At 56.9% G+C, this 18,552-nt stretch overlaps 1 protein-coding gene across 2 annotated transcripts; it reads right to left on the reverse strand.

The window, feature by feature from the left end:
• Positions 1-909: 909 nt before the first annotated feature.
• Positions 910-15,066, reverse strand: Dhcr7 (7-dehydrocholesterol reductase). Of its 2 annotated transcripts, XM_076844862.2 has the most exons (9): positions 15,014-15,066; positions 11,517-11,632; positions 8,662-8,765; positions 7,853-8,075; positions 6,962-7,052; positions 6,028-6,241; positions 3,454-3,658; positions 3,045-3,176; positions 910-2,262 (listed from the first exon to the last, which is right to left on the reverse strand). In XM_076844862.2, exons 3-9 carry the CDS (start codon positions 8,757-8,759, stop codon positions 1,798-1,800), a joined length of 1,428 nt encoding a protein of 475 aa, XP_076700977.1. In that variant the 5' UTR covers positions 8,760-8,765; positions 11,517-11,632; positions 15,014-15,066; the 3' UTR covers positions 910-1,797. The 2 variants fall into 2 exon arrangements, with proteins under 2 accessions (XP_076700977.1, XP_076700978.1); XM_076844863.2 differs by lacking the exons at positions 11,517-11,632; positions 15,014-15,066 and adding an exon at positions 11,053-11,247.
• Positions 15,067-18,552: the final 3,486 nt, after the last annotated feature.

Genomic DNA, 18,552 nt, shown 5'->3' on the forward strand with positions numbered 1-18,552 from the left:
TGTCCAACCAGTTGAATCCCTAAACAGGCCAGGCTGCCCTGGGGAGTGGGCACAGGCTTCCGTGCGCCTCACCTCCGGCTCTCCAGGAGCAGGCGGCCCGGCCTTCTCTGGATTCTGTCTGTCGGGTTTCCGGCGACTTAAACACGCAGACCTCTCACCCGCCAAGGGACGCCAATTGCCAGGTTGCTCGCGACTAAAACACTCAGGGGTCACTCCGGGGGAACTGGGCTAACTGGGCTGCGTGAAATGGCCACACGAGAGACAGAAATGCCTTTTTCTTTGGGGGTAGCTGTGACGGCTCCTCTGACCTTCAGGGTCCACAGAAAGAGAGCGAGCGCGAGCCTGGACGCGCTGACCCCTTTTACCCAGGAGAAGCCATTCAAATGAGGCAAGGGGTCAGGTTCCAGGGGCTGAGTCTAGCCTTATGATGTCTGCTGTCGGCAGGTTGACATCTAGGAAGGCCATGTCCAAAGACAGAGCAGGAGAAGGGGACACACAAAGGTGTTTCCATGGAACATTCTATCCCCAAAGGGCAAGGGGTAATGCCACAGAGGAACAGGTGAGCGCAGCTCCACCGTGGGGATGTAGGAAGATGGGGGCTACTGTCCGGGTTTCCTAGGCAAACAGACCACAGAGTGATGACGCCACACTGATCAGAAGGGGAGACAGACACAGTCACGCGCTAGTCGGCCTCCCACATCTGTCCACCTGCTGCGTCGAGTGCCAAGTGTGGTTTCTCCACTGGTGACGGCAGCAGACGCCCCACCTCCAGCCGAGCACCACGTGGAGGCACTCGGCTCACCGAGTCCCTGCTGGGTACCTCTGCTGGGTCTGTACCCCGAAACAGTCCTAGAATGGGAGAGGCCACCCAGGGACAGAAAGCACACTGTGACTTATTTGAACCGGGGACATTTAATATAAAGAAGGAGCAGCTGTGCTGTGGAATCAGGTCTAAAGAGAGCTTTTAGAAAACCCTGAGTTTGGGGACAGTGCTGGTAAGGAAAGCCCTGGAAGGGAGCCCCGCCCGAGCAGGGACTCCTCAAAGGCACGGCGAGGCCTGGGATGGCGCTCTCTGAGCCAGAGTCCACACAGGGTCAGCAGCAAGCTGGACACACCTTCCACAGGCAGGCAGTCGAGGCTGGTGGGTGACCTCCCCGGAGCCGGGCACGGGGAGCCCACGGCCTTATTTCAGAAAGGCCACAGCTGGGCTGGCTGGCTGGTCCTACACACAGGCAGTACCCCTGGGGTCCCCATGCCACACCCCTGACGGCTGTGCAGCAGGAGCAAAAGGAAACCAACCAGACGCCCTGGCTCTGCGGCGTCCCTCGGGCCCTCTGCTGACCAGTTACCAGTGTGCAGGTGCCTTCCGCTGACCAGTTACCAGTGTGCAGGCGGCGAAGGAGGGCTGTACCCAGGGCCTGCCCATGGCCACAGAGTGGACGTGAGGTGGGTGTGGGCAGCCTGCTCTGTGCAGCTCCTGGTTCCACTTTTCTCTCGCAGGCATCAGAGCTGTCCTCGCCTCGGGGACAAGATGGCCTGAAGGGCTTCAGCTGCGAGTTCGTCTGGGCAGAGCGGCAGCCTGGGCTCCCACGTCAACAGTTACAAAGGGCCGTCCCTCCTGCCCTGGGGGCAGACCAGAGGGCACCAGCGGCCTGCTGGCAGGAGGCAGCAGTGAACCCAGAACCCCCTGGCACAATGCCAGGCACTCTGTCTCAGGGTGAGGGTGCTGGGCTCCCGGAGGGAGCTGGGACGCCAGCTGGGCTCAGCGCTCGTCCCGGCCCCAGAGCTCCTGGGCCCCTAGAAGACCCCGGGCAGTAGGCGGTAGGGCACGGCGGCGGTGTAGCGCTGCCAGTCCCGGCCGTACTTGCTGGCACAGCGGTGCTCGTCCCGGAGGCAGCGGTGGGTGAGCAGGATGGTCATGTAGATGATGTAGAAGTAGGGCAGCAGGTGGCCGCCGCCACAGGCCAGGCAGTAGGCCAGGCTGCCCATCAGGTCTCCCGTGTAGTTGAAGTGGCGGGCCACGCCCCAGAAGCCCGACACCAGCAGCTTGCTGCGGTGCTTCTGCCCATCTGCCGACGTGTACACGCACTCGATGGCCTTGGGCTTCCGGCCCCAGATGAGGCAGCGTCCATCTGTCCGGCGGAACAGGTCCTTCTGATGGTTGGCCATCCGGAAAATGTAGTAGCCCAGCAAGCCCAGCAGCAGGACAGCCACGGCATGGTGGGTGGACAGCTGCACGGGGTGGTAGACCAGGTACAGGCCCTGCGGGGGCCAGAGGGATGGGTGAGCAGCGCCTCCCAGACATGGGCAGGAGCAGGCCTCCGGATGGCCCTGGTCCTGCACTGACTTGGACACAGCACCTACCCAGAGGGCTGTGCTGGCCTCAAGCCACTAATCAAGGCTCAGTCCCCGAGGAGGGCTGCGCTCCCACAGTTTAGTACCTGGAAATGGAGCCAGTCCCAGACTCAGCGAGCCCGCGGCCAGCCAAGTGGAGGAGCAGGTCCTGGTGGGCTGCCAGGCCCTGGCAGACCTGCAGTCACCCGATGCCAGGGCCTTTACCCTCACCCCACCCTCTGCCAGGAGCAGCGATTTCCTCGGGGCCCTGGCACGGGCGGCGGGCCACCCAGCCACCTGCCGTCACCGCCCTGTGACCGGCTTTGACACCACCTCCCCAGCTGTCCCAGAGGACGATCCACGCTGTGGCTCCTCACTCCCGCATAGCCCTGGGGCAGGCCCGGGACTGTGGCGTGGCTGCTGGCCTCGTGCATCCCCCACTGCCTCAGAGTGCACTTTTGACTCTGGTATTCTCCACGCAGGGCGGGCTGCTCAGGACAGGACCCCATCATAAGTCGGGGAGCCATATAACACAGCGCCTTCCCTTCTTCCTAGGAGCGGGGACAACTTCAGTGGCCCCCCCAGGGACAGACACCCCGGCACTTGGTGCAGTGTGTGCACAGGGTCGGCCCTGGGTGCCTGGGGGCTGCACAGGGCCCTGGGGGTAGTCCCCGAGTCCCGAGAGGCTGGCCACCGCCGCCACTCCTCACCTGCAGCGTGTACAGGTACGGCAGCCAGACGCAGTCGCCCCAGCCCAGGTACCAGCCGAAGTGGTCGTGGCAGATGTCGATGGTCTTCAGGTACCAGGTCTCGTTCCAGAAGAAGTCGAGCACGTACAAGGCCTGCAGGACAGGAGCGCGTTGGCCCGCCGCCACCCTGACGCCAGAGCAGGTGGCCTGGGTGGCCGCGGAGAACCCGCAACAGCACTGCCGGCTCTTCCTGCTATGCTGGGGTGGGGGGAGAGTCCCTGTCACAGGGTCTGAAACCAGGAGGGGACGAGGAGAGGCCACGGTGGTCAGAAGGAAGGGCTCCCGGCAACGCCCTGGGAGGGGACTCTGGCTTCTGGGCTGCCAAGACCCTCGGGGTCAGAGCTCTGGCCCTCGTCCCTGGGGGCCTCACCTGCAGGACGTTGACCAGGACCATGGAGTTGGTCACCTGGCCGTAGAGTTCCTGCTGCTTAGCTGCAAAGGACAGGTTGATGAGGGTCCAGGCCACAATCCCGGGGCGTCCGTTGAAGAACAGCTTGAAGTCAAACCACTTCCCGATGCGGGGGTTAAACTCGATGCCCATCATGTAGTTGTAGAAGAAGTTGCCTGTGAACTTGCTGGAAACAGATGAAGGACGTGCTCGCCACAGGCCTCACGCACCAACCGCGCCTCGCTGCTGTGGGGGGTGCGTGTGGTGGTGGGTTAATGAGTGGCCTAAGTGACACCCTGGCATGGTCCACCTGGAGCCACACGGAGCCTTGGGACACTGAGGTTCCTGCCCAAGCCTGGCACCCTCTTTTGCTATCACTCCATGAGCAGTGGCCCAGCAGAGACGTCCCCAGCCGGAGCTCCTGGGTCCTCCTTGCCCTCACCACCATGCCCTGATGCAGGCACCGGGGAGCTGCACACCAGCCCAGCCAAGACTTCACTCTGCACACGGCACACAGCACAAAGCAGACCTGGGGCCCCAGGGAAAGTGACAGTGTAAACTGTGACCTAGACAAGGAGAGCCAGAGCCTGGGTCCCAAGGGGTCTCCCTGGCTGCACAAGATCCACAGCCATGTGTGACCTGGGTCCCTGACCCACAGCCCAGCCTCAGGCAGGGGGCAGAGAATCAGCAACACCACCCACACGCAGACCCTGCTGCGCACAAACAGGGATTAATGAGAACACCAAGTTTTCACGTCCAGTTCCCTCAGTTGGGCTGTTACAGCAGGTGATGACTATAAAGCACATGATGACCTCTGGGACCGCGGGAGGCCAGTGATAACACACCTTATAAAACAGATCACCAAAAACTAACAAAAAGATAAATCACCATCATCCAGAGATATTTCCAAGAGCCTAAATGTAACAATTAATGGAATACACATTGTTTTGCTGGATCCCCAGACTAAATTGTGAGCCCCGCTATTTAGAGTGTCTACAAGAAGCACCCACCAAACATCTATTGATGAAAAGTTGGATAAATGGGTAGGTGGACATATAGGAAGGCAGATAGATGGATGGATGGATAGGTGAATAGATGGATGAGTAGATGGATGCAGTGGGTAGATGGATGTATGTGTAGATGGGTGGATGATGGATGGGTGGGTGGATGCATGAAATGGGTAGATGGGTGAATGAGTAGATGGATGGATGGGTGGGTGGATGGATGGATGGATAGATAGGTGGATGGATGGATGGTTGGGTGGGTGGATGGATGGATGGATAGATGGGTGGATGGATGGATGGTTGGGTGGGTGGATGGATGGATGGATAGATGGGTGGATGGATGGATGGTTGGGTGGGTAGATGGATGGATGGGTAGATGGATGGATGGGTAGATGGATGGATGGGTAGATGGATAGATGGATGGATGGATGGGTGGGTGGATGGATGGATGGATAGACGGGTGGATGGATGGATGGATGGGTGGGTGGATGGATGGATGGGTAGATGGATGGATGGGTAGATGGATGGGTGGGTGGATGCATGAAATGGGTAGATGGGTGAATGAGTAGATGGATGGATGGGTGGGTGGATGGATGGATGGATAGATGGGTGGATGGATGGATGGATGGGTAGATGAATGGATGGATGGGTGGATGGATGGATGGTTGGGTGGGTGGATGGATGGATGGATGGATGGTTGGGTGGGTAGATGGATGGATGGGTAGATGGATGGATGGGTAGATGGATAGATGGATGGATGGATGAATGGATGGATGGATGGGTGGGTGGATGGAGGCATGGATAGATGGGTGGATGGATGGATGGTTGGGTGGGTGGATGGATGGATGGATGGATAGATGGGTGGATGGATGGATGGTTGGGTGGGTGGATGGATGGATGGATAGATGGGTGGATGGATGAATGGTTGGGTGGGTGGATGGATGGATGGATAGATGGGTGGGTGGATGGATGGATGGATAGATGGGTGGATGGATGGATGGTTGGGTGGGTAGATGGATGGATGGGTAGATGGATGGATGGGTAGATGGATAGATGGATGGATGGATGAATGGATGCATGGATGGATGGATGGGTGGATGGATGGATGGGTTAACACATGAATGAATGAATAGATGGGTGAGTGAGTGGAGAGAAGGGTGGATGATGGATGCACAGATGGATGGGTGGGCGATGAGAAGCCAGCCCACGGCTTCCCTAGGAACGGATGCAACAGGCAGGGAAGCAGCCACCTCAAGCTCCAGAGACAAGACTTCCCCAAGAACACTTCAGGTGTCCCCAGGCAGTCCAAAGACATGGGCAACAGTCTGTCCTTGCTCCCAGAGAAGTGGTCTCTGGTGTCCTGCTCCCTGACGACCCTATAAGTGATGACTCAGCCAGGAAGGACATTCCCCAGAGCCACAGGACTCCGGCCACCACCTCCCACCAGGAGTCCCAGTCCTGGGGCGCCATCCCCTCCCCCCGGGCAGTGGGAGCAGGCAGGGTGGAGGCATTCCCCGCCCACTGTGGGTCCGACCGGCTCCTAGGGACATACCAGTCCTCGGCATTCGTGGGGAAGAAGTAACCCTTGATCATGGCGAACGTGGAGACAGTGTAGCCCAGGAGGTTGGCGCACCAGAGCAGCGGTATCCAGTTGTCAAAGATGATGGTGGGGGAGAACCAGGACAGGAGGTGAGAGTTGGCAAACCAGAGGAGATGCGTTATGAGCCAGGCCTGCAGGCCGTTGACCTGGTACTTGTTCACGGCGCCTGCGGGGGAGGGCGAGGCACGTCGGAGCCTTTCCTGACCTGCACCAGGTCCCTTGGCTGCCTGTCCCTGCCTGGTCGAGGCCCGACTTGCTCCCTGGGTCCCCTGTCCAGGGAACCTGGGTGCCATCCCAGAGGAAGCTACTTCCAGGTTCACCAGCCGAATGGCCAGTCGCACCCTCAGACTGCAGAAGGGAGGGAGGCCAGCCCTCCTCCCTTGGCCGATTCTCCTTAACTGGCCACAGCTGAGGCGTGGGCCTGGGGTTTGTCAGGAGGGGCAACAGGCTCCCCTTGTGAGTGCCCGAAGCCCGCCAGCCTCCCCCAGGCAGGGAGCTCTGTGCGCAGAGACAGGGAGGACGTCCAGACCACATGCCCATGTGCAGCCTGAAGCCGGACTGAGGTGGGTTTGCAGGACGTTCAGGGTCTGAGTTCAGAGGCCGCTCCATCCATCTGCCATGGGACTGGGCAGACAGTGGGGGCCAGGAGCCCCTCCCGACTGAGGAAGTGATCTCAGCCTCACATGGGGGACAACTGGCTGCCCTCTCCTGCCCGGAAGCCCGGTGCTGTGGAAAGTTCCCAGCTAAAATCATTCTCCTCATGAGTGGTCTTTGGGACAGATTTGGCTTGGGAGGGCCAGCCCGGGACATGGAGGCACAGGGCAGCCAGCGCCTGGATGCCACTGGCCCGGGCAGGGCCCAGGGTGTGGGCAGGTGGACGGGGTACCTGCTGGGGTCACAGCCCCTTCTTGCACTCCTCCCACGTAGCCCGGCAGGAACCTGTGGCAGAAGTCGGGAAGCATCGTGTACAGAAGCACCTGGGAGACACAGCGCCCAGCCCAGTGACCAGCAGCCCACAGCAGGATGGGGTGGTCCACTGGCTGCGTCACTGGCAGAGCAGGACCTGGGGCCCGGGGCGGTGCCCCACACAACAGCGTCTACTCCAGAAGAGCCCTCGGCTCCCGGGAGCTCCAGCTGCAGGCCACGGAGAGGTTCCCGAACCAGCACCCACCCTGGAATGCGCCACAGACACCCTGACAGCCCAGTTACCCGGGGACACTCTGGTCCTTCCTAGTCCCCTCATGGGGCCATTTAAAACCTGAGATAAACAGAGGCTCAGGAGGCTGAGGCAGGAGGATCGCAAGTTCAAGGCCAGTCTCAGCAACTTAGCAAGACCCTAAGAAACTTAGCAAGACCCTGTCTCAATAAAAAACAAAAAGGGCTGAGGACGTGGCCCTGGGAAGCCACCCTTCCTGGAGGCCTCCTGGATTGGAGGCCAGCGCCATCACAACAGAGCCAAGGACATCCTTGAGCAGGACCCAGGGGACGTGTTGGGAAACGCTGGCCTGGCCTTGCCAGCAGTGCCTCCTGCTCTGCAGCGTCCACTGGGGGCTGGGACAGTCCCTCCTGTGGTCTGGCCGGCCCTCCACTGGCCTTGCTGTGTGCTCTGCATGTCACCGCTGGCTGGCACACTCCTGAGCCAACAGACGCCCCTGCCCCGCGTCTCCACCACGCCCTGCAGCGTCCCGGGAATGTGATCGTCCCCCGACTCAGGACCCCACATCCCAGTCAGAGGCAGGAGAGCATGCCCCTGCACCGACCCCAGGCAGGGCCTGACCTGGAAGGCCACCCACGAGGTGTAGAGCAGGGCGGCTCTCGTGGTCACCGGCGGGGTCTTGGCCCAGATGTCTGCCAGGCTAGCACGGCCGGCGGCGATGTCCAGCAGGGGCGCGGTCAGCGAGCAGCTGTACTGGTCGCACGCCATGATGAAGTAGTACACGATGAAGGGCGCGAAGAGCAGCAGGAACACAACGCTGGCCAGGGAGAACCAGTCCACCTCCCTGCGGGAGGCCGGCGGTCAGCAGGACGCCTCCCTGGGCCGCCGTGTGCGCCCTGCCCGAGCCAGCCAGCCGCTGGTGACAAGGTTCCAGCTCTGCAGCCCTCCCGCCACTGGGGCGCGCTCCTCGGAGATGGCAGGGCCGAGGGCACCTCAGAGCCCAGCGCCCTTCGTGGCCCCCGAGACCTGCCCTGTCCACGGGTTGACATCCCCATCCAAGCCCAAAGTGACCAGAAGCTGGAACTCAGAGGGCACGCATGGTGCCAAGTGAAAAGGGCCACACCTGGCTCACGTGGCCAGTCGGCTCACAGTGCAGGGGTTACAAGTACTGTGCCAAGTCAGCCGCGGTCATGGGTACGAGGGGCCATGCAGTACGCACCTCGTTACCCACATGCAGATATCCCAACCCCCAGAGCATCAGTCGCAAGCCCCCACGGTGCCAAGCGTCGTGGTCACGGGAATGGGCCTCCTGCCCTGCTCCAGCCCTTACTTCACCCCTGGGCTGAGGGCGAAGCGTCTCAGGCAAAGGGTCCCCACGGGGGCGCCACAGCCCCAGGGGGAAACGTCTGAGGGGACGGGGGAGACCTCACCAGGCGCGGCCCCACTGGCCTTGAGACGCTGCCTTGCCGTTGGTGACGCGGCCAGGACTCCCGGGTCGGGGAGCGCTGGGCTGGGATTTTGCAGCCATCGGGTCCTGCAGGGAAGAAAGACGTCCTGCTCAGGCGGTCCCTGAGGGCAGACCCCGCTCTGCCAGGAGCACGGCCAGGGCTCGCGGGCCACCCGTGCTTGGCCCCTTCCACACCTCCTTCCTGACAGCAGGTTCCAGGTGGGACAGGCTGCATCCGGGCTCAAAGCCCTCCCCCAGGCCTCCTGTCTCCCGCTACGAGGCAGCCTCCCCGGGCAGGCATCGGTGCCTGTCCATCTCCCCGCCAGGAGCCAGAGAGCACAGCGCAGTGTCCTACAGACAGAAACTGTTGCTCCAGGTACCACTGCCCCCGATTCCAACACATCTTAAAAGTGCTCGGAAAGAAATTGGGCACGGTAGTGCACGCCTGTAATCCTAGCAGCTTGGGAGGCTGAGGCAGGAGGATCATGAGTTCAAAGCCAGCCTCAACAACTTAGTGAGGCCTTAAGCAACTTAGCAAGTCCCTATCTCTAAATAAAATACAAAAACGGGCTGGGGGGGCGGGGGCTCAGTGGTAGCGCGTTTGCCTGGCATATGTGAGGCACCGAGTTAGATTCTCAGCACCACATATAAATAAATAAAAATAAAGGTCTATCAACAACTGAAAAAATATTCTTAAAAAAAGGCGAGGGGTGGGGCGGCTAGGGATGTGGCTCAGTGGTTAAGTGCCCTGGAGTTCAACCCCTGGTATCAAAAAAAAAAAAAAAAGCACTCAGACAACCAAGAACCACGGAGCCTTGGACCTCAACAGCAAAACAGATCGCAGAAAACAACCATGAGACGCTCTAAAATTCCAAGGGAAATTTTCTCTCCATCTAGAATTCTATCCGAGGTTATCCAGAGCCTGGGGATCTAGAGAACCGCTCAGTGGAAGGGCAACCCAGGACAACAGCTACACAGCAGGAGCGCAGAAACCACCCACACGTGTAAGACAAATGGCTCAGAAAGAAGGAAATGAAAACCATCGATTCTGCTGTGTTTGGGTGTGTAGAAAAATTAGTGCCAGTAATGACAGTTACATTAGAACGTTCAGGAAAAAAAATTAATGGTAGATGCATAAAAAACTTAGCAAGTGCACAAAATGAGGCAATCACCAACCCCAGGAAAAATAGAAAGCCATACAATGGAAGAAAAAGAGACCAAACCATAATATAGTGCATGCTGCAGTTTGAGTCACATGGAATCTCACGCTGAAATTTAATTCTCATTGTGAGCTACTAAGAAGGTGGAAACTACCATGAGATTTAGAGGCAAGACCTTTCACAGAGGAGCAAAGCTACATGGGGCAACAAGAGTAAGGGCCTAATCTGATGGAACTGTGGCTTTAAAAGAAGAGGAAAGACCTTGGATAGGAGCTCTGTCTCACATGTGATAGATTCCTTGTGCCACCTCTGGACTCTGCAGAATCCCCACCAGTAAGAAGGCCCTCACCTGACAGTTACCCAATCTTGAACTTCCCAGCTTATAGGAATATAAGCTCGATAAACCTTTATTCTTTATAAATTACTCTGCCTGTGGTATTTAGTTATAGCAACAGAAAACATTCTAAAGCAGAACATTACTTGGCTCAACAATAAATGATATTAGTTCCACCACAGCAATGTAGCCTAATTAACTACTGGATGTGTCCAAGGAAATCTGTGAAGCTGGGAGGGGCTGAAGCAAATTACCCGCCCCACCGCATGAGCAGGTACAAACAACACAAAAACAGGAAAGAGAATGCAAAGTGCTTGCTGGGACAAGTGAGTGGGCATGTGGGATGCCACACAGGGCTGTCTCTTCTCTCTGTTAAAGCTTTTAACACTGATTTCTTTCTCCAGAGTGACCATAAATTACTTTCTTTTTTTTTTTTTAATTTTAATATTTATTTTTTAGTATTTGGCGGACACAACATCTTTGTCTGTATGTGGTGCTGAGGATCGAACCCGGGCCGCACGCATGCCAGGCGAGCGCGCTACCGCTTGAGCCACATCCCCAGCCCCCATGAATTACTTTCTAAAACTTTACATTCATCTAAAAACTTCCATGGTGCAGGCACAGTGGCGCACACCTGTAACCCTAGTGACTTGGGAGGCTGAGGCAGGAAGATCCCAAGTTTGAGAAAAATAAATAACAAATAAAAAGGGCTGGGGATGTGGCTGAGAGGTTCAACCCCAGTACCAACAAACACATAAATAAAACGTCCACGTTGGAAGGCGTCTTCAGCTCGCAGGAGAACAGCTTTGATGGACAGTCCTGCCCCATTCCCAGCCAAAGCCCACCAAGTCAGTGCCCACCTCTGATCTCCAGTACTCACGCCAATCCACGTGAAGCCCAAGTGCCCCCAGCACCTGTGCCTCGTGGAAGGGTCCACGGAAGGGGCTGGCGTCTTCCTGGAGACAAAGCCTGGCACTGCACTACGTCTGATTATCTAACATGCCAGAGAGTCACCAGGGAAAGAGACCCTCAACTTGAGAGCCAGGTGAGAAGCCAAGGGACGATGTTACCAAGAAGGAAAAGCAAGTCTCCCTGGATTAAAACAAAACCAGGGAGACACGTTCAGCTGGCTCAGAGTTCAGCACCCGGTCACCTGCTGTCCTAGGCACTTGGGCACCAGCCTTGCTGGGAGGGGAGGGTGGAGGGGCCGAGGGGACTCCTGAGACGCCCAGGCAGCAGCTGAGAGCCCTCAGCGGGTCTCCCAGTTGGTTCTCGCGTTTTCAAAGCCGCAAGGCCCCTGCCTATTCCCACGCTCGCTCGAGGGCACCGGGAGCCGCCCGCTACCTTCCGCCTCTGGCCCAGCGGCTTCAGATTGAAGGTTTCCTTCTTGGACTGGCCTTTACCGGCTCAGGCTCCGTGGTTTCAAGACCTGCTTGATCCTTCAGCAGCCGAGTGAAGCCCTGCAGGGAAGACAGAGATGTCAGAAGGCAGGGAGGTGACAGGCAGGGTCGAGGACAGCACTCAGTACCACGCTGGAACACAGAGGGGCACTCAGCCAGGGGTTCAGACTCGGAAGGGCTCCTGGGGATCTGTGGTGGATAAAGGGGGTTTAGCGTCCAGCGTGTTCAACCAAACCGTGGAGACTCGGGTCCTCTGGAATAAAGGACTCACGGCTCCATCTCAGAGGCTGGCCAAAGGCCAAGGGCCATTCCTGGGACAAATTCCTGAAGCCACCTGTGACACAGCCAAGCAGCAGTCAGGAAAATGCCCACCAGACCCAAGGGTCCAGGGCATCCGTCACAGATTCTGGGGACAGGAAGCAAATCATATAGAGCTGCGGCTGGCTGGACACAGGGGCAGGGCCACGAGAAACGGCTAGTCCTGGGGCAGAGGGAAGGTCCAGAGGTTCCTGCTGCTGCTTGTGGGTGGGTTCTGAAGGCAGAACGGGTTCGGCCCGCTGGGGGTCCTCAGCGCGGGAGGGAGGAGGGCTTTTTCTTTTTCTGTACAGGTTCAGCCTGAAGCGGGGCTCACGGGAGCTCCCTTTCCTCTCCCCGCCTGCACCCCTTGCCTGCAACTTTCTTTAGGAATCCCAGACCCCCCCACAGCTCTCAGTGTGCTCAGCTCCCGTGGCTAACATGTCCCCCCGAACACCTCGAGGTGGGGGACTCAACCCTTATCGAGGTCTGCCAAGCCTCAGCTCCCTCTTCTGCAAAGTAAGTGAGAATGGGATCATGGGTGCCAGGGGCTCAGGGCCACACTGGACTCCCGAGTGTCCACCTGAGAGTCAGCCTTCACCCTCACCATCAGCAGCAGCCAGGGTTGGGGGCAGCCCCTCCAGGTGAGACTGGCAGAAGCAGCTACAAAATCAGCCGGCTCCAAAGACCCGGGGTGCCAGCACAGAGCATTCTGGTATCAACTGCAAAGCACATCAGCCCTGAGCTCAGTGGCTTCAAACAACAAATCTTTGTGAAGTGCAAGGGCACACACTGGTCATCCCAGTGATGCTGGAGGCTAAGGCAGGAGGACCTCTAGTTGAGGCCAGCCTCAGCAAACTTAGCAAACCCTGTCTCAAATGGATAATACAGAGAGCTAGAGATGCCAGTCAGGGTAGGGCACCCCTGGTTCAGGCCCCAGTGCCACAGAAAACCACAGGTCTTCTTCATCTGCTCATGGTTTCTGCAGGTCAGGAGTCTGAGCAGGAGGCCTTGGCGGAGGCCCCTGTAGCCAGCCATGTGCAGGCAGCACTTAGCTTCCAGGGGTCTCCAGTGCAGGCCGACGGGGTTCCCCACAGCAAGGTGACCTCAGGCCCTGCGTTTACAAGGAAGTAAGGCAGAAGGAGGCTGCCTTTTCTGAGTGGCTGGGAGGACCTGTGACATCACTCCCGCCAAATCCGATTGGCCACAGGCTCACTGTCACTCAGGGAGAGGAGAGTCAGACTCCACCTCTAGATGGAGGATGGCCAGGTGCTGAAACCAGAGCTCTGTTGGTGACACCACCTGTCTGTCACTACTCATTTAGCCCTCACCCAGTGCCAAGGAGGGTGGAACTGCTCCTGCTAACAGACCCTGGGGACTGCAGCCCAGCTGGGTCTAGGGGCCTCTGCCTGCTGTGACACATGGGGGCAGGGCGTGGGGGTGGAGTAACATCTGAGGGTGAGAGAAGGTCCCAAGGCCTGCTCTGGGCACCGCTCTGGGGACCTGCCATGCGGGAACACGGTTCTTTGGTTGAAGCATCATGGGAAGAACAAGAGGTCCAATTTAGCAGTGCACTAGTCTCGGAGCGGCAGACACAGGCATGCCCCAAGTCGGGTTTCAAGATGAAAGAGAAAGACGCGACCCGGGTGGGCGAGGGGTAGGACCCCTCCTGTGTGAGGCCACTGGCCCCGCGTGTACAGGTACTCACCCTGGGAGGTATTCAGAGGGCCGCGGGGAACAACTAATAACGACCAACAGGAGAGCAGACCAGAAATGAGGCCTCACACAGGGCCCTCGGCACGGGTGAAGAAGGACACGCCCCTGTGTGTGGGGACAGAGGGCAAGGTACAGAGAGTACCACTGGCACAGCTACTGGGAGAGTCGCACACCAAGGCCTGAAACGGCGTGGGAGGCTCAGCGTCTGGCTCTGCTCTCCCTCTCTCCTACCACAAATCTGGGAACACTTGTGTCTCTAAGGAGTCAGTGAGGTCATGGGCACCCTGTCTCCATACCAAGGCGTGGCGAGGCAGGTTTGGGGGTGATCCTTGGGTTTGCCTGTACCTCTTCCCACTCATCCACCGGAAGGGGCTGGTGATCCTCCGTGGGTCGCACATGGGATTCTCAAGCCACACCTGCCCAGTGTCAGGGTGCTCCCCTTGAGCCGTCCCTTCAGGCTCTGCACTCACCTAGAGAGGCTGGGTCCCTGCACGGGACGGACAGCCTCTGAGGTCTCAGACATGGGCGTGAGCGCTCTGTGGAGGAAGTGCCCACAGGCCCTGCTCCCTGATTCTCAAGGGTGAACTCCTGTTTTGATGGAAGTCACAAGGTTTCTGCTTCTCACAAGTCACACGATATACACTCACCGGGTAAGAGTATAAGTCAAACATAGAAGAAGGAAAAAAAAAAAAGAAAAACCTCTCTTTCCTTCCAATCCATCCCCCAGGCATCATTAAACTTTGGTGCATATTTTCCCACCAGTGATTTATCACCTAACACACATCCACTCTCTCTCCTTTCTTTCCCAAATCCTTTTGCCACCGGGTTCCACTGGGGCACGCCTGTGTGTGGCTCCCGGTGTGGGGGTTGTAGATCTCCTACCTGCAGCAAATGCAGGGAAGGGTTGTGTCGGAAGCGATCCCAAGAGTCAGACACTGGCTATTCCTGGCTATTCCCACTCTACAAACCATCCCAATTGTTAGGAGAAAAGAAGTCCTGCAGGTGGAACTAGTGCCCATCCTCAGCACTGCCACTGCCACCCACCTGGTGGTCTCCCGGGGCTTGGGGCTGTCCAAGCCACCCCTGGCCTTTCTGCCCCCAAGCTTCCCAAATTCCTCACTCCGGCCACACAACCCACATATTTCTTGAGAGAATAAATAGCAGTATTCACAATTCAGCTGAAAGGAGGTTCACCAGGTCCTAGCAGGAGAGGGTCATCACCTAGGGTCACAGGGTGGGCCAAGGGGCAGCCCCACACCTGCCCCTCCTCACCTGAGCACCGGCAGCTGCCCACCTGCGAGCTGGACCTTCGCTCCAGCTGCGCGGGCCCCTCGCCACCGCCCCACCTCACCAGAGCGCTAGTCCATCTGCACACCCCAGGGGGCATCCCGCTCCCAACAGCGCACCCACCAGGGCCGACGACCCGCTCACCTGCGCGCTCTCCTGGGCACCCGAAGACGCCGGCGCGGCAGGCCTCCAGCCAATCCCGCCCGCGCGCCGGACGACTCCGCAGCCCCCCGCCCCCAGGCGACATATTGCGATAGGCGACCAATCAGAGGCGGTGCTTGTGCGGCCGGCGTCCCCGAGCTCCGCGATTGGGCGAGGCACCTGAGCTGACTCCCGGCCCACCGCTCGGGCCACTTGGCGGCTACGGGCGCGAGATTGACGGCCCGGGCCGCCCGCCTTCGCCCCGCCCAGGCTCCGGCCCCGCCGGCTGGCAATGGCTCCGCGGGGCTGCGAGCGGGGGGCGGCCACCTGGCCCGCCGGGGCTGGGTCGCAGAAAGGGGCGGGGACTAGCGGGACGGAGCCGGGAGGCCTCGTGGCCGCGGGTCGGCTGGGCGGCGTGCGTCTCCCGGTGCCTCGGTGGCTTCTCTGCAAGGATGCTCCACGCTTTCGAGCTCGGCGTGACCAGCAGAGAGCAAAACGGGCCCAATTCCCGCTCTTGAGCCCACCTTCTGGGGGAGCGGAGGGGACATTTTCCTGTGTTACCAAAATGAAATGACCAGTACACCGGTGTCCAGAGGTGAGAAATGGCACCGGAAAGTCCCGCCGTGTAAGAATCCAGGGGGGCAGGGCAGCAGCTTTACTTAGGGGTCTCCGGGTGGACTGGCGGGCTGTCACGAGGAGACGGAGCTTAGAGTGGGTGCTTATTAGGGACCACACAGGCGCCCCCGCTAGGAGCGAGCTGAACCTTGTGGTCGACCCCGGCGGAAACTGCGGCGAAGAAGCTCCTAGAATTGCCCTGATGGTCTGGGATGGCCATGCCATGTGCTCCTGCCGCCACCAGTCCCTGGATGCAGGCCAGCCTTGCCAAGGCGGGACAACCCCCGGAGGGGTCGGCAGCTAGGCGACAGACCTATTGGAAGTGGGGTATGTCGGGTCCTTCACCGAGCTCGGCTTGTTCCCCTCCGTAGCATGAATACAAGTTGGGACAGACGGTGAACCCCCTGTGCCCGGGTGCCGGAGCTGCGAAGTTTGCCACACTTCGTTCATCTCACTTAATTCTTTGTGCGTGTTTTCTATTTCCCCCTTGAAATATTAGTTAGCTGAAGACACCATGATACTCTTAGAAATAGGGACCGACTGTGGGAAATCAAGCACTTGCTAAAACTGGATTAGCAAGGCACAGTTGTCCTTGTGCTGAAGAGGGCGCCCCCTAAGGGAATCCCAGAGCAAGCACACGTGGGCGGGCGGGCTGCCAGTTTTACCCCCAAGGAAGCACTGCCTGTGGCTCTGATAGGAAGAGTTTGGGGGTACAGTCTAAGAGATTCGCTAATTCACAATTGGGGAGGGCATGGAAAAGAGCGACAGTTGTGATTACATACCTGTTAGGGAATTTAAAAATGGCTCCATCTGCCCACAGGGTTCCCTAACCTAAAATGACTCCATTATACACGTGAAGTTTAAGTTACAGTAAACATGTGGTACGGCAGGTTTCACTTTGTTAGGAAAGAAAACATAAACCTTATAATACCTCCTCCTTCACTATCCATTTGCTAAGGACAAAGACGTTTTCCTATGTTACCAAAATGAAATGACCACACCCTGGAAACTGAACATCATTTACATGCAATTATCATTATTAATGCAATAATGATTCCTCTGCCATTTCCCTCAATTGTCCTAATAATTCCTTTATAGCTCTTTTTGAAATCCCCAGATACAATCAGAGAACCAAGCCATATATTCAGGTTATGCATTTTTTTTTTGGCAGAATAATATGCCACTTAGATGATGTGGGGTCTCTGGCCCATCAATATGAAGAGGTTGCTTTCATCCATTGTGGAAGATAAATTTGGCCATGATTCTTGGGTGGTTTCTATCAGAAACCTTCATTTTTCCTTTCATGGTTAATAAGTAAATCAGTGAAGTGATAATTTGAGGCTGCAAATATGCTGTTCCCAACCAACCTTTCACCCAGTCGCTAGGATTTAATGAGGACTCTGGCTGCATCATTTACTTCTTGGTGCAAAGTGTTGATCCTCTAATTTCAACATGCCTTCAACATTGAATGTTGAATTATTTTTCAGTGGGAAGTTTTAATTTAATTCCATCTCTAAGAACTAGTAGGCTTTTTTTTTTTTTTTAACTCATTGAGTTATGATCCTGTACTCTATTGTTTTATATTTGGCCAGTGGGAATCCTTTCCAACTGGCTCCTTTTTTCAAGTGACATGTCCCTCTCCTTCCTTGAAACTGTTACTGAACCAGGCCTGTGCTACCAGCACCCAGCTGCCAATCAATAAAACAATCAGTTTTTGTGAGAGTTTGTTTGCAAAGTAGCCAAGTATGGAGACAGGAGATCCATTTCCCAACCCCCAGTCCCTGAGGATAGGATCTGAGGATGAAGAGTGATTTAAAAAGTAGGTAAGATGATTGGAGGTGTAATCAGTGTTTTGCACACACATAATCAATTTTCTAGACTCTTTATGGGATGCACACCCAGAAAATGGCAGTATTGGTATGATCTGAGGATAGACTTCTTGGCCTCCTGCTGCCAAAATTCAGCTATCAGACAGGCTGAAGTGAAGAGCCAGTGATTTCACCAAAACAGCCTTCAAGTCCCTGAAAAGTCACCCCGGCAACCATCATTGTAATCCCATGTCAGAGGTGTTATCTACAGCAAAAAAAGCGGGAGGCTAATCATTGCCCAGCTCTGTGACCTCCAGCACTGGTGATTTTTAAAGTCAACTAAAAGCAAGTAACTAAGGGGGAGCATAGGGCCTCCCAGAGAAGTAGAAAGGACAAAGGGTTGATTTGTATAGAAGAGGGGAGGCCAGCTGTGCTCGCTGACCAGCAACAATAAAGTTAGGATCCTGTCCTCCCTTGGAGTCTCAGACACTGAGATCTTATTCTGTTGATGGTTACATTATTGAGAACCACTCCCAGGTCCTTGGGAGATGCTCTGAGCAGCAAAAGACACACGGTTTACCATTGTGAGCTGCCCTTATAGTCAATGCCTGGCAGGTGGTTAGGGCCCATCCATCAATGGCTTGGTATTAAAACCCCCTCATTTTCTGAGGCAGCGAGCCCTGGGTTAGCCATGTTGTCTGCAGATACTGAGCAGAAATCTGAAGGAGCAAAGGAAGCAGTCCCTTTGATTTGAGGGAAGAAAACTATCCCAAGGAAAGGAAGTTGGGACTAAATGAACACATACAACATTCCTGTGCTTTTCTGGATTCTCCAAATTGTCAAGAACAAGCATTACTTTAAAAGTGCAAAAAGTGATTTAAAAAAATGTGAAATAAGTAAACATGGGACAGAAGTAGCTTTGGAACACAGGAGGGAGGGACTGAGGATCCCAGCGATGACGGAGGCAATTAGTTATTCACAGGGGAAAAAGGCATTCCGGCCCTGGGTGCACCGACACAAAATGAAACGGAAGACTGCCAGTAGGACTCGGTACAGGCCCCTGGAGAAGAGGTGTAGTGTGGTTCATAAAGGTGAACATGTTCACACCCTGCCACTCAG

This window comes from Callospermophilus lateralis, chromosome 2, assembly GCF_048772815.1.
Source record: "Callospermophilus lateralis isolate mCalLat2 chromosome 2, mCalLat2.hap1, whole genome shotgun sequence".
Classification (NCBI taxonomy): Eukaryota; Metazoa; Chordata; class Mammalia; order Rodentia; family Sciuridae; genus Callospermophilus; species Callospermophilus lateralis.